The 15,284-nt window shown below is 39.0% G+C and overlaps 1 protein-coding gene across 4 annotated transcripts in view; it reads right to left on the reverse strand.

Moving 5' to 3' along the window:
• RGPD4 (RANBP2 like and GRIP domain containing 4) overlaps positions 1-15,284 on the reverse strand; it is a 51,326-nt gene that overhangs the window by 26,005 nt on the left and 10,037 nt on the right. For all 4 annotated transcript variants that reach the window (XM_064481763.1, XM_031441002.2, XM_064481762.1 and 1 more), the window contains exons 4-15: positions 14,903-15,055; positions 12,388-12,618; positions 11,916-12,061; positions 10,130-10,322; positions 5,837-5,924; positions 3,878-4,087; positions 2,636-2,817; positions 2,374-2,549; positions 2,097-2,220; positions 1,259-1,420; positions 857-994; positions 632-778 (exon numbers count right to left, since the gene is read on the reverse strand). In XM_064481763.1, coding sequence (XP_064337833.1) covers positions 632-778; positions 857-994; positions 1,259-1,420; positions 2,097-2,220; positions 2,374-2,549; positions 2,636-2,817; positions 3,878-4,087; positions 5,837-5,924; positions 10,130-10,322; positions 11,916-12,061; positions 12,388-12,618; positions 14,903-15,055 — 1,950 coding nt within the window. The remainder of the gene's footprint in view (positions 1-631; positions 779-856; positions 995-1,258; positions 1,421-2,096; positions 2,221-2,373; positions 2,550-2,635; positions 2,818-3,877; positions 4,088-5,836; positions 5,925-10,129; positions 10,323-11,915; positions 12,062-12,387; positions 12,619-14,902; positions 15,056-15,284) is intronic.

Here is a 15,284-nt window from a genome sequence, read left to right on the forward strand (position 1 = left end):
CAATGCTAACTGGGGAAGCTTTTTCACTTGAACAAAGTTAGTTACAGATTTGGACTAGGAACAGAAACACAGAGGCTGGAAGGCACCAACATAAGCCCTAATCCGAGCAACACAAATTAATCAACAAAACATGTGGAAGATTGAATATAACTGAGGTTAATGCAGTGGTAACAGCCTCAAACTGTTGACAGTTGGGGAAAAGGGAGCTGACAGCAGAGGGTGAGGATGAGAAGAAATGCTCTGAAGTTGTCAGCAACTATCTCCGATTTCAGTAAAATATTTAACTGCCAAATCCATTCCAAACTAGTCCTTTGGTGGCAATTATTTGTTGACTACATTGCCAAGATAACAAAAATAAATGCCTGCCTTAGGAACCTTTTCTAATTCCCCAACAAGTATTTTTGTGAAGAGTATAAATCTAGATGCCTAAGATAAAAAAACAAAAAACAAAAAAACAACACCCCCCCCAAATCTATGGCAAAGCAATGCTAAATATTTAAACACAACCCCCTTCTGGGCACTAACAAAGTATTACTGGGTGTTTTTGAATTTCCCAAAATATAAAACCAAGGCAGAAGCACTTACCACCCAGGAACCAGAAGCAAGAAAGTGCAAACCACCTGCAGCTCACCTTCTGAACCACCGAGAGGCTGGAGTCGCTGTCGTCCAGGATCTTGATCAGGTAGTCTCTAGCCTTTCTCAGGTAGTTTTTGCATTCTTCTTGTTCTTCTGGAGAAAGCACATCATTTTCAATGTCTTCTGCTTTCCTGTGAAAAATCTATATACACAGAGTGCTTTTGTGAAACAATTAGGTTTTAAAACAAAAACCTTTTAACTCAAGTATCACACTACTTACCAGTGCAAGATTCCAGTAAGAGACGACGTTATTAATAGATTCAAAAGCAGTCATAGCATCTTCTATGTTTCCATTAACCGCATCCAATATGGCAAAAGTTATGTGTGCTTCCTCTTCATATTCACCAATTTCAGATGCCTAAACACAGTGAGTAATTTTCAGTTAAACTGCCTCTACCTGGAATATCAAACCCAAATGATTTCCCAAAGATTTTATGTGATCTATGAGATTAGCATCTCAGTACTCTTTTCTGCCATCTTGTATTTATGACAGCTAGTGGACCTACACAGCAAAACTACCATCAGAGAGCCAGGCAATTGACGGAAGCAGTTTCTACCTGCATGCCTTCATTTATAAACCAGAAATCCACATCTGCAGTTAACTCACAAGGCCCTCCATTACCTGGATGTCTGCACTGTGAAAATGCTTGAACAGAGGGTCAGTAGGTTCAGGAATACTGCTCTTCTTTTTGATTATCTTCAACAATGGCAAAACCTTCTTCCAATAATGAACACTTCTGCCTATGTATTCCCGTTGATCATAAAAAGAATTAAGACCACTGCCCTAAAATAGAAGGGGAGAAGCACACAAAGGGTCAAATCTAAAAATTCAGTTACACATGGTCTGAACAACTGGTTAAAATTTCAAACAAAGGCAAAATAGAATCTCAAAACTCATATGCTCACCTTTCCAAATATTGGAATAATCAACTACTTTAATACCAGTGATCATTCTAGATGCAATTTTTAAAAACTTTCAATGACACCACCTAATCCTAATCAGGCAGCCCACCCTGTTTTCTTAAAGTTGCTATTTTTAGATAGCCAAACCCTGCCACTCTGTAAGTGTCACAGTTTGGTCAAAGGGCTAAACATTTACACCCAATCTTGCCACAGAACAGACCTCAAATATTTAGCAAGATCTATGTAGGTAATGCCCTCACCTACAGAGCCTTGTGCCACCAAACATGCAAAAAAAATTTTCAAGCTGGACAGTATTTATCATCAGGTAATTATCAGTAATAACAACATATAATACCTTGTAACATCCACTGTGCCAGGCACTGTTCAAAGTGCTTAAATATTAACTACTTTATGGCAAGATTAAGAAAATACATTTCACCTGACATAATATGAAGCTGCTATAGTTTTCAGAACTGAAAGACTTCCAATGGAAAGCTTGTGATTTTTAAAAACTAAGGTAATGTTCTTAAAAACTGCTTTCACTTTAGTGAACTCACCGTTTTCTGAAGGCACTGTGCCCAGTGCACAAGCAGAGCAGGCTGAAGGCCATGTTTTTCCTGGCCCCTTAGAGTGTTTATGTCGTGCTGAACTAGAAGTCGCAATTTTGCTGAGGTTCCAGGTCTAAAAAAGTTTAATTTAATAAAACTGATTTATAAATATGCAGCTCAACACCTATGTGCATGTTAATCACAAGATTACTAAAAATTAAAACATGAGAAGTGAATGAAGTCTTTGGGCAGTAAGGTAAAAGAGCACTGTTATTTTACTACTTACATTGCTTTTCTATGAATGAGATTACACACCGCATCCCACCAAGCTTTCTGTCTTTCCGTGCAAAGCTGTTTACACACAGGAAGAGGCAAGCACAGAGGCTGATAGAAGCTGTAGTGAGAATTACACTTCTCTTTTAACTGTAAGTGGCTGGTATATATTACTCCAATTAGAAATACCTGTTTTATTTAAAGAAAAAATCAATTTAAGTAGAAAAAAGTCAAACAAAACACATAAAACTGAAGCTGTTAAAATCTCTGCTTACCTCCAGATCTAAAGTACATATTGATTCAGGTGCGTTTGTTTCAAGCCTTGAGGTTTCCTGGGGCAAATGATGAAAAAGCTGTTTTAGCCATTTTCGAATTACAGGTAAGGAAGGCAATGAATTCCACTGTAAGCCAAGCCAAGTAAGGTGCTGAAGGCTACCACCGTGTGCTCGAACCGCACCTGAAATGAAGGGGAAAAATCGGCTTGAGGTTTTGAAAAAATTTTTGTGTGCCATCAGTTTTGCCAACATAAACAACTGACTCACATTAAAGGCACCTTAATTTTATTACCACTTTTCTACATCAGAGCACAGGGAAAACCTATGGTAAGCAAAGTCTCGTGATCTTACTAAAGGTACTCATACTCTTTATTTAGGAGTTTTAATAAAACAGTTTTGATGAAGAAAGCTATTTTCAAGTCCACCTAAGAGGAAAAAAAAAAAGAGCCTCACTAGAACGCAATAAAACAAAACCTGACAGGGGTCAAATTCAGAACAGTCACCCAGTAAGAAATCGTGCAACAGGAGACGTCCTTTCAGTCAAGAGTCATTCAAACAATGGGACACCATTGTATTAATCCGTCAGGGTAATAGATCTTTTCCTCCTCAGGAAACTCATTACTGAAAAATGATGGGTTTCTCAAAGCATAAAGAGCTACAAGCTTTCTGGCAACGTGGCAATTTGCAAGAAACTTAAACATATTCATCAACTTTGTCCCAGTAAGTCTGCTTTTAGGAATCTCTATGGAAAAAATCTGAAATGGAGACACTTCATACTAAAGTCTTCATCAGTATTTTTTTAATATAAGTGAAAAAACTGGAAACATCTTGGACACTCAATAATTAAAAGTGGCAAGCATATATAGTTACTTTATTAAAAAGACCATATTACCATTAAAAGTAATATTCAGAGAGACAGCATGAGAGAGAATTCATGGAAGACAAGTCATGTATACAGTGTAAACAACTATTTAGAAAAAAAAAAAAACATATATATATACATACCACCACCCCGTTATACTTACTCCAACCCCCCAAAAACCTGAAAGGAATACAAGAAAATATTAGTCATTACTTCTGGGTAATGAGATTACAGGTAACTTATTTTCCTTTTTGCTTTCGTCTCATATACTAAAAGAATGAAAATGCAAAATGTTTCCTTTGAAAGCTACAACTTACCAATGTCATATAAAAGATTTAAAATGTAAAATGTTAGTGTTTCTTTTGAAAGATACAACTTACCAACGTCACATCGAGCCAAATCCTCAGGCTCCGGTGCTTGTACATCAAGGTTTCCAATAACATCGCTACCAAGGAAAGATCTATCCTTAGGTGACCGACTGGAAAACAGAGCGTCATATAAAGCAGACTGCCCACTTTCATTGGCAAAGGATTCTACAACCTCTTTTAAAAAATCTTGCTTGTCACGACTTAAGTTTAGCAGCATATGCCCTGAAAAACAAATTACATTCCATCATTTTAAAAATACAGATTTTTACTGACATCTCTTGACAGTTTCACTCACATCCTCTAAAGGGAAATAACAACTATCTCGGCTGACCACCACCCTAGCTGGACACCCAGAAGGGTGCTGATGCAAAAAATGAAGAGACCACATATTTAACTGTACCTGTGTCTACGTGACAGAATAAAAGGCAAGAAAAAAAAGGTGTGAAAAATACCAAAGTGTTTCCATTTTAGATGGAAAAGTGTGGGTTTCAAGTGGCCACAGGAGAACAGGACCAAGTGCACATTTTCTGCCCTGACACACCTGACTTCTAAACCTGGCTGGTCAGAACCACCCTTTAAAAAGTTTAAAAAAATTTTATTTCCAGACCTCATGCCCAGAGGTTCTGATTCCACAGATTTGGGATGAATGATCTATTTATAAAACACTCCTTGGATGAAGTTCTAGTTCACATTACAACATGGGTGCACCCTGAAAACACTCTGCTGGGTGTAAAAAGACAGTTACCCAAAGACCACACATTGGATGATTCAGTTTCTATGAAATGTCCAGAATGGGGAAAGCTAAAGAGACACAAAGTTAGTGGCTGCTGAGGACTAGCGGGTTTGGAGGGAAATGAGGAGTCACTGCTAATGGATACATGGCTTCTTTATGAGGCGATGAAAACATTCTAAAATTGACTGTAGTGACCGCTGCACAACTCTGAGAACATACTAAAACCCACCGAACTGTACACTTAAAAAGGGTGAATAATACCATATAACAATTTTATTTCAATCAAGCTATTTGAAAAAAAAAACAAAACACAAAACTCTTTGGAGTAATTCTGGTGGTCAGTCAGGTTTGGTTACCACCAGACTATTATCTCTGAAAATCTGCAGAGACAAGCTCAGAAAGGCCCAGATCAAAGACAGCGAAAAACAGTTCACTTTACCAACTATGATACCCTGCAAAGGGAGAAGGGAGACCCAAGAAAAAGCAGGTCACTTCTTCAAGGACTGAAGCCTGCCTCCTACAAAACAGTAAGCCGTGGGAGAGGAGCAACGTCAGCCTCGACCAGCAGTCCACCTACAGACCAAAGCTTCGCTTCTCTAATTTAAGAGCACTTCTTCACTCTTAACAAGGTCTGTCCAATTTTGTATCAAAATTGCTTCTCCTGGAAACACTTCCCTACGGAGTCTGCCTATGTGAACACCTTCATGTCTTGCCTTAGCAGAACTAAACAGTATGTAACAGACCTTCAGGATCCATCCCCAACAGTCAAAGCTGGGATAAATCTACAAATTCCAAGAGCCTAACAGAATGTGGGTATGCATCTTCTATCTTCTTTACTATGTTGTCAGTTCCTTAAGAGAGAGCTGTGTATCCTTTCCATCTTTATATCCCCCATGGCATTGCCTTATAAGCAACTGCTGTTAAATGGCTGGCAAATCAGTAACTTACTCTTAGCTCAGGAAGTACTTTAAAATATTCTGGATGGAGGTTCTAGCAGCTAGATTATAAGGAGGGGTTAAGGAGTTTCTCCACCTGGGAACTAATATCAAGTATCTGTCCCTTTTAAAGAAGAAACCATTTCTTCTAATTCTTGCTATACCTCTTGCCCTATTCCAACACAGCAAAGAGAAATGATTATGACAAATTATCTTCTGGACAGACAGAAGATGCAATCGTAAGATGTGCTAAAAAAGAGAAATTTTCTTTTCAAAATAAAATCAGTTAAACATTACTATTACCTGATTGGCTCAGACGATCATAGGCCATCATTTCCAGCAGATTCTGTCCAGCGTCTCCTTTTATTAATTTAATCTTTGGTCTTGGAACCTGATCATTTTAGAATCAAAAATCTTTAATTTAGTGTTACATTTATAATAATTAGATGTTCCTTTCTATTACCTTCTGGTTTTCTGACAATGAATATACAGCCAATGGTTAAACCAAGTTGGAAATTCAACTGCAAAACACTGGGAACCAAGGAATTTAGATAATCTATAAAAGATGCCTACAGGGGAGAGGGTATAGCTCAGTGGTACAGTATATTCTTATCACGTACAAGATCCTGGGCTCAATTCCCAGCATGTCCATTAAAATAAATAAATAAAAACCTAATTACCTGTCCCCCTCCAAAGAGACTGATTAAAAAAGTAAATAAAAGATGCCTACAAAGAGGACTTCTGAGAAATTACTTTCCACTAACAGCACATTCAGGACCCAGTCGGGGAAATGGAGTATTTGGTTAGGGGTCTCTTCTCCCCTCCATAAACAGAACTGCAGCAGGGGAAACAGTGGCAGCTCTGTGACCTGGCACGGGGGAATCCTACTTATTAATGCCGTACTGTGGACAGCACGCTTCCAGAGAACAGGTAATCTGAGACACCACTGGGAAAACTGGGACAACCAAGAGAGTAAAAGGACTCCAGGCCACATCCTATGAAGAAGAACTGGAAGAATGAAGAATAAATAGAAGGCTGAAGAGAAAACAAGATAGCCGCCTTCAGACATCAGTAAGATTATCTTGTGAAAGAAGGGCTAGACTTTTTTAATAGGACAAAAGAAAAAATGCCAATGAGTAGCAGCTTGAAAAATATTTTTACTTTAAATAAGGAAGCACCAAGAACCAAATTACCCAAAAATGCAATGGGCTATCCTGAAAAGCAGCAAATGTCCATCACTGAAAACGTTCAGTCCAAACAGTGACCACTTACTAGAGATATCCTAAAAGTAACGATGAGGGTGAGGCAGGTAAATGCTGTTAAACGTCTAATTACTTTCTTAATTGGCAGCAGGAATAAACTTGGTACAACCTCTATGAGGTTGCAAATTTGGCAACAGCTCTAAAAATTATAAATGCATAGATACACTTTAATCTTGCCATCTTCTTTCAAGAACTTATTCCACCCAAAAATGTTCACATGTGAAATGGCACAGGTTAATCACTGCAGAATTATTTTGAAATAGGACTGCAAAAAAGTAAAGTCTGATATCTTGCTTTTAGGGACTGGTTTAAAAAATCCAAACTATGGTATATCCATAAAATAATATGCAACCATCAAAACAAATGAGGGTGCTTTACCCACGCTGTTTTCTGTGCTGATATGGAAATGTCACCAAGGTGTATGTCGTGGAAATAAAACCAAAACAGACAGAATGTACAGTGCATCTTCTTTCTGTATTTTAAAGAGGAGTGGGAGTACAGGTGTGTACATGCAGCATAAAACATTTCTTGAAGAGCTCATAAGAAATAAAATTAATGCAGGGAAGTCCATAACTAAGGAACAGACGTAGGAAGGACTTTTCAGTGTATTCTTACATGCCACTACAATACCAAACCATGTGAATATAATCACCTTTCCAAACATAATTTTTCAAAATAAACAGATTCCTTACTAACCTAAAAACTCCTGATTTTGAATTTCTGAAACATTAGTTTGACCTATGCTTTTACCCACAAGTTTTCTAAACATGAAGCCAAACTCTGTCATGTACAGATGCTGAAGAGCACAGAAAATAAAAACAAAATGTGACAAAATTCTTTTTGCTCTCAAACTGATCTCAAATCAAAAAACCAACCCCTTTTACACAGCACTTGACAGCTATCATTTGTGACCGGTGAACTAATTATGAATCTATTCAATCACAACACCTCAATGAGTATTTTCCTCATCTTAATTAGAAGGTTTCAAGAGAGACTGCTTAATGCTCAGCTGAAACCTCGACCTACAATGTGGGTAACACCCCAATAAACCCATGAAAGGCTGAAAGAATCATAAATCAAAATGCATTTAATACACCTAATCCATCGAACACCACAGCTTAGTCTCGCCTACCTTGAATGTGCCCAGAGCACTCAAATTAGCCTACAGCTGGGCAAAACCAGCTAAGGCAAAGCCTATTTATCATGAAGTATTGAGCACCTCATGTAAGGGACTGAATCCTGCACTGAAGGTGGAAGACAGAACTGCTGTCTGGGACAGAAGACTTGGAAGTGCACTGGCTGTTCACCCTCGTGACTGCACGGCCCACGGTGGGCTGCAGCTCCTTGCCCCTGCCCAGTGTCACTGGAGACTACCGCACTACATACACCAGCCCAGAAAAGATCAAAACTCAAAAGTTCAAAGTAAGTGTCTACAAAGTGCATTATCACTTTCACACCACCAAAAGTCGAAGTCGTAATTTGGACCATCGTAACTCAGGGACCATCTGTACTTACTAGAGCCACAGCGTTTCACTGATCAGGAGTCCAAAAACCCTACCATTAAAAAAGTCAGCCTCTCATGACTCCTTAAGGACCCCATGCCAGTCCACACCTCCCTTGTGTGCTCTGATGAGTGCTACAACAAATGACAATAAAAATACAAGTATCTAAGAGGCTTCCATTTTGTGTCCATTTCATGGAAGTATGTGGTGGGTAAAGAGACAAGACTGAGGTAGATGTCTCTGCACTAAAATCAAACAATGGAGAAAGTGAAAGCAAGGTATTCAACGGCTGACAGGTGACACCTGCACTGAGGCAAAACAGTTTTCAAAAGTAAACAGTGTATTACACGCGTGCACATGCAGATATATTTCTGAATTCCCAAGAAACCGGTAAGTGGTTGTCTTCTAGGAAAGACACAAGTAGATGAACTAAGAAAGATTTAGTTTTTACTATTAAAAAAGGTCAAAGTTTAACACAACAAACTAATGAATACAACAAAGAAACAGACTCACGGATACAGAGAACTAGAGGTGACAGTGGGGAGAGGGAAGGGGGGGCAAAATGGGGGAGGGGAATTCAGAGGCACAAACTGCTGTTGTGTAAAATGAGCTACAAGCGTGTGTGTGCAGCACAGGGATACAGTCATATTTTATAGTAACTGTAAGTGGAGTCTAGCCTTTACAAATTATGAATCACTGTATTATACACCTGTAACAGACAATGTACAACCAACTGCATTTCAGTTGAAATGTCAATGTTTGAACAGTTGACTGTGTGTTAACTGAAAAAAATTTAATATACTTTACCTTCATATTAAAAATACGAAAACTATCAGCTACTTGAGGATTCTATGGAAATTGAGTCATAAGAACTTTTTAATGCTTATATAAAATCAGCAAACTCTGTTAACTTCACTAATTCTCACCAATAAATACATCCGTTATGAAGCAGAATGCCTCTGCTGAGCAGTTAAGCAGCGCTTAACTCTGTGGGGTGAGTATCAACAAGTTCTTAAAAGATCCAGGTAATTCGAACGAGGAGGAGGCGTATTCTCTAGAGGAAATTCTACAGTGAATCCTTTTTTCTTTCCCTCAAGCAAAAGATCACTCTTTAAAGCTAACAACGATTTCTGTAAGCCAGGCTTACTGCACTTTTTGGCAGACCACTTAAGCTTACAAAGGGAAAACACTAGAACTACGATGGATCGGGGAAGGGGTAACAGCCAGCATCTCATCATCAAAAAATAATGGTTACGTTCTGGCATATTTCCTTCATGTCATGTTTTGTATATACAGCGTCACGTTTCCAAAGATGAATAAATATACTGCTGTACAATAAAGATCACCTCCTGTCAATGTCAAGTGCATGTTACACACACAGCGGTATCACTTCCTGTCAATGTCACGTGCACGTGACACAGCTCACCTAACACGCTAAATGCTTGTGGTAAACATGCTCTTACATCACGGCTTATGTAGTTACACCCAAAAATTACTTCCTTAGGTTTTCGTCCAAGTTATGAATATTTTTTCCATCAAGTTTTATCCGTATTTGAGAGTATTTCCTTACTACAGGGCCCCCAAAATGGCAGAGTAAAAAGATCAAACTCTTCAAAGTCTCAGCAATGCTGACTGCTGCCAGCCACGCATCCACCTGCCTGCTTCACCGCCTCACTGTGCTCCATAAATCCTTATTCTCCACCCATCAAATGAACTATTTCATTTTCACTTTCATCTATTCATATTTTCACTAGGTACCAGGACACACTTCCATGTGAAACACAGTCGTCTCACTGGACTGTCCACTGCACGCACAGATGGAGGCGGGTTACCTGGAATGCCACGAGGTAGCACAAGGCCGCCAGCTCTGCGAGTGCCCGCCACTGCACGGTGCTGTGCTGGCCCATCTTCAGGAGCAGAGAGCCAGCGTGCATGTACAGGTGTCCCCGCACTTCCACAAACGTCGCAGAGAGCTCGTCGTTCGCACCCACACAAGACTTCACAGACTGAAGAGCACTGTCAAAACTGTCACAGTGAAATGTTACATAGGAATTCCACTCCTGCATTGTGAATATGTAATTTAAAAAAACTAAAAAAAAAAAAAAGAATTTTATTTCCAGCTTCATCTTCCATATTCCATCCCTAATAATCCCTGTTCTCTGTTTGATGAATCACGAGTCATCGAGTGCCTACTCTTATTCCACACACTTCCTACCCTTCAAATTTAACCTCTAGAATGACGTCCAAAACATATTCTAGTCATATGGCTTCATTCTTTGATTCAAAGTTGAAATTTCTCACATTAAACATGTCATTTCCACACCGTAAGACAGTAACTAAGGTAGGTGGTCGTCAACACCATAAGTGCTCTTTCTACTATATACACAACTACAGAGTTAAATAAATTATATTTCTCACTACTATTTGTAATTATGTACTAGTTAGGCCTTCTGAATCCTAACAGACGTCAAGAGTCTTCATTTTGTAAGAAAATCAAAAACAAATACTTAATAGAAATGTGAAGCGTGATTATAAAGCAGGTTACAGTAAGAAATCCGGGCAACAGCTATTTCTTCTAGTATGTAAGTTCCTGGTCCCCCTCAAAGTTCTCAAGACTCCTTTAAGGAATCCATGAAGTTAAAATTATTTTAGAGTACTACTAGGAAATTATTTGTCTCTTCACCCTCATTCTCCCATGTGACCGAAAGCTTTATAAGCCACATCAAAAAGAAAAAAATTCCTAAATATTTTCTAAAATAATCTGAGTGTTCAACTTAGTTGTTCTGGACCACCTCTACCCTATCCATCTCAGGACACCACGTACTTCTTCAAGAAAACTACTATCCGCTCCACTCCAGTGAAAAGAACTTCTTTCCAAGTCAGATGAACGGTATAAGCCAGGGGAGGCCACACACTGGAGGGGCCAGGCAGGCACACAACTGTCACAGGTGCTCCGCCCGTAAGTGCAGTGTGTGGGCAGAGCAGCCGGAACACACAACACAGAGGCATGGCACACCCAGTGGGACTCAACTCACAGCTGGGCAGGGAGCCTTGTCTGCCACGAGCTCTGTCTAGTCAACCCGTGCTCTCAACGAACATACAGATCCAAGTGCTGCTTTCATTCAATGGAATTTAAACAAGTGGAGATACTGGTCCTCAAAATTAAAATGTACAAAAACTGAAAAATCACACACTTTATTTTACTTACCCTGTTTCTAAGCTAAAACATTAAGTGTCTTCTGAAATACCAGTACTTCAATTTTCAAATACTTATACTAGGACATCTGACAGATGACGTTTATGCTCTGACTTTCACTCAAGAATGTTTTTTGGAATCAAACATGAAATAACATTTAGAACATTCTTTTTCAGGTTTGACTCTTTATTAAGCATTCAAACTAGGTACTTACCAGCAAAATAGTTCAATCAAGTCTAAAGAGTAATACCGTTCTCTACAAATCAAAGTCACACAACACCAGTTAATATCCCCACAAAAAAAGATTCCTTTTAAGTGGTTCATTATACTACCTATCACCTCTGGATACATTACAGAAATAATACCACTGTTAAGGTGTTTAGACCCATGAACTGAAATGCCACAAATACAAGTCTACATACCTTTCCAATAATTCTCTGCTTTCTTGCACATCTCTAGCAGAGAGCGTAAGCAGCATAAGGTTAGCATAGGCTAGAAGTAAGTCCTTGCTGGTTGATCGCCAGTTACTTTTATCAGACTCCAGACACTGGGAAGATTCCAGATATTCCTATTTCATAGGAAAAACTCTTAAGTTATAAAACTTTATCAAGTGCTACAAAAATGAGTATTTCATGCCTACAAATTCCTTTGCCCATTCCTATACTGTAAAGCCGTATCAATTTTACACCAATCTACAAAAACACCAAAAAAAATTTGTCACATTTCTCTCTCCAATCTACCCATTATAAATTGAAATCATGCTAGGAAAAATCTCATTTCACAGTTGCTATACATAAATGAAAGAAATTTAAGTCTTGGGGGGCAGAGCTTGACCACAAAGGGATGCACTGCAATTGCCTATGTAGAAGATGCAGATTCAACAGTCTTACCCACCTTGAGGGTCTGCACAGCGCAAGCATTCCACTCTAAACTGGAGCGCAAGGCTGCGCTCCTCTCCACCTGGCGGCAGTGGGTCACGGCGTCCCTCAGCCTCCCGTTGGAGCGGTACAGCTCCACTAGTCGGATGTTCATGTGGATGTCATCAGGCCTCGCATGAAGTTCTGACTGAATCAAGTCGAAGAGTTTATTCCATCCATCTTCACCTTTACAGTCTAAAAGCTGTTCCTATTTTTAAAGAACCGTTCATTAGAGAAACATTTGTGCAATTTTAAACGCCTCATGGTTCCCATGAGCACCACCCCAGTGTCTGGCTTTAGTAACACCCTTCAGAGTCACTTCCAGCACAGGCACGTGGACAGGAACACCTGGGACTACATAGCAGCAGTGGCTGCCATCCTCACCTCAGACACCACCAGAGCTCCTGCCCTGCGGCCCTGCACGCCCTGGTCACTACCAGAAGCCTCGGCCTCTCCAGTCATCCTTAGCCAGGGCCCTCATCCCTGAAGGGCACTGGCTCTCCCTGCATCTGATTCAACCCCCAGCCCCCTACTCCACTACCCTTCTCAGAGTCTTCACCTTCTGACCCCACTGAATGCAGTGACATTTCAAGACAGCCGCATCCCTTTTCTGCTGGTCTACATGCAAGTAGAGGACGTGGCATTTAGGACTCCTCACTCCCAAAGTCACCTCCAGATCACGCCCCCCCGCCTCCACTTGCGGATTATCCCCTTTTCTAAAGGACTTGCTCTCCAGCTATTCCTCCCCTCCCTGATCTGACATTAGGTTTACTTTTAGACAACAGTGTCCTTAAAGAGTCATTAAAAAACATTAGGATGCTTCATTTAACTTTTGTTACACTGCAAGAAAAATAACACCCTCCCTCATATATACAGTCTTTAATGCCATTGTCACCAATGGACTGGACTGTCATGACCAATAAGGAAATTATGTTTGAGGCATAAAACAAAGTAATAAGGTAAAGAAATCTGCACACCAAAACCTAACATTTCAGATTAATATTTAAAACCTGGGTGCATATCACAGGGAGGAAAAAACCTTAATACTACTAGTATTTATTTCCAGGAGTTTTAAAAAATACATTAGATTTTAAAATCTGTACACGATTGTTCATACCAGATTTGTAATAGCTAAAAACTAGAAACCACCAAAATCTCCCTCAAAAGTAAATGATTAAACTGTACAACATTCATACGACAAAATACTACTTAGCAATGAAAGAAAGGAACCAATCACTAACACATGCAACTTGACGGGTCTCAGAAGCACTGAGCAGAGAGAAAGAGGCAGCCTCAGAAGGTCACAGGCTGCATGATTCTGTTTATGTAATGTTTTTTAATTACAAAATTACAAAGACAGAACAAATCAGCAAGGTGGCAGGATGACGGGAAGGGGGGCAGACGTGACAACAGGAATGGTGGGAAAGTGAACCCATGGCGACAGGGCAGTTTTATGTCGTGGCCGCAGGCCTGGTTGTGCGCCTGCACACGACGAGATGAACAATGCACCCACGGCAAAGCCTGATTTTGGTCTGTGCGATAGTTACATTAGGGTGTAGCTGGATGACACAGACTCAGGATCTCTCAGTACAACCTTTGCAACTTCCTGAGAAAAATCTTGGTAATTATTTCAAAATTTAGAAGTTTAAAAAATTCTATCAGAAACATGTATGGGGGGAGGGGTCCTATTGAAAACAATATACACTTAAAATTCTGTTTGCTTAGCACACTAGGACTTTCTCCAAAAGAATCACTTAGTAAACTATATTTTACCCAGCAGAGAATAATCAAAATCAGTTAACACATTAGCAACAATTTTCTATCCTTTTTAGTGATTATCTGTAACATACTAGAGAAACTGTCTTTTAACTTTTGCTTAAAAACTTCACTATCCTATAAACAATACATTCCGTTTTTAGATAACAGTTCTTTAAAAGTTTTATAATTCTAAACTGTCATCCTGTGGGTAATTTTCACCCAATGAAGCAAAGATTTTTTATCAGATATAGCTCAGTTTAAATCTTAGCTCCACTACTTAGCTACAAAACAGTAAAATCCCTAAAATATTCTTTATTTCATAAGGGTAAATGAGATGCCATTTGTAAAGCAAACTAATGCCTAATAAGACAGCATATTGCGATATATGTATATATTGTGAAATGACTTCCACAGTAAGTTCACATCCATCACCTCACAGTTACAAATTATTTTTCTTGTGATGAAAACTTTTAAGATCTATTCTCTTAGCAACTTTCAAATGTACAACACAGTATTGTTGACTATGGTAATGCTACACATTACATCCCAAGAACTTATTTATCTGGAACTAAAGATTTGTACCCTTCTGTCCCCCTTCACCCCCAACTCCCCATCCCCCATTTAAGGCTTGCTACTGAAAAGTCATTTAAACTCTAAATATAAGAAATAGTTGTGTCTTAAGTTTTCCCCAACTGCTTTTACTAAATGTTTTGCTTTGCTTTTTTTTTTTTTACCTTTAGCTTGTAAATTGCAGGACTTCCTGGAAACAGTTTAGCTGCCCTTTCAACCCAGTATTTCGCTCTGCCATCACTAACATCGTTTTTACAGAGCAATTCTGCAATCTTCAACACAAGATCTTTTTGTGTTGGGTTTAATTCCACTGAACGCTGACATCAGAAAAGAAATAACAGATTAGTAGGATTCCTAAAGTCCATAACTCATACATAAAAGTTAAAAATTTATCAAGTGACTCCATTAAAAACTATTTCTTAATGATAACATGTTTTTTCAAGGTTGTTAAAATTAAAGTATCTGGAAGTTTTCTGAAGATGAATTAAGTAAGAATTATGTTTTTATTAGGTAAATGTAAAAAAGAAAGGGAAGGAAGGAAAGACA

Source organism: Camelus dromedarius, chromosome 33 (assembly GCF_036321535.1).
Source record: "Camelus dromedarius isolate mCamDro1 chromosome 33, mCamDro1.pat, whole genome shotgun sequence".
NCBI lineage: Eukaryota > Metazoa > Chordata > Mammalia > Artiodactyla > Camelidae > Camelus > Camelus dromedarius.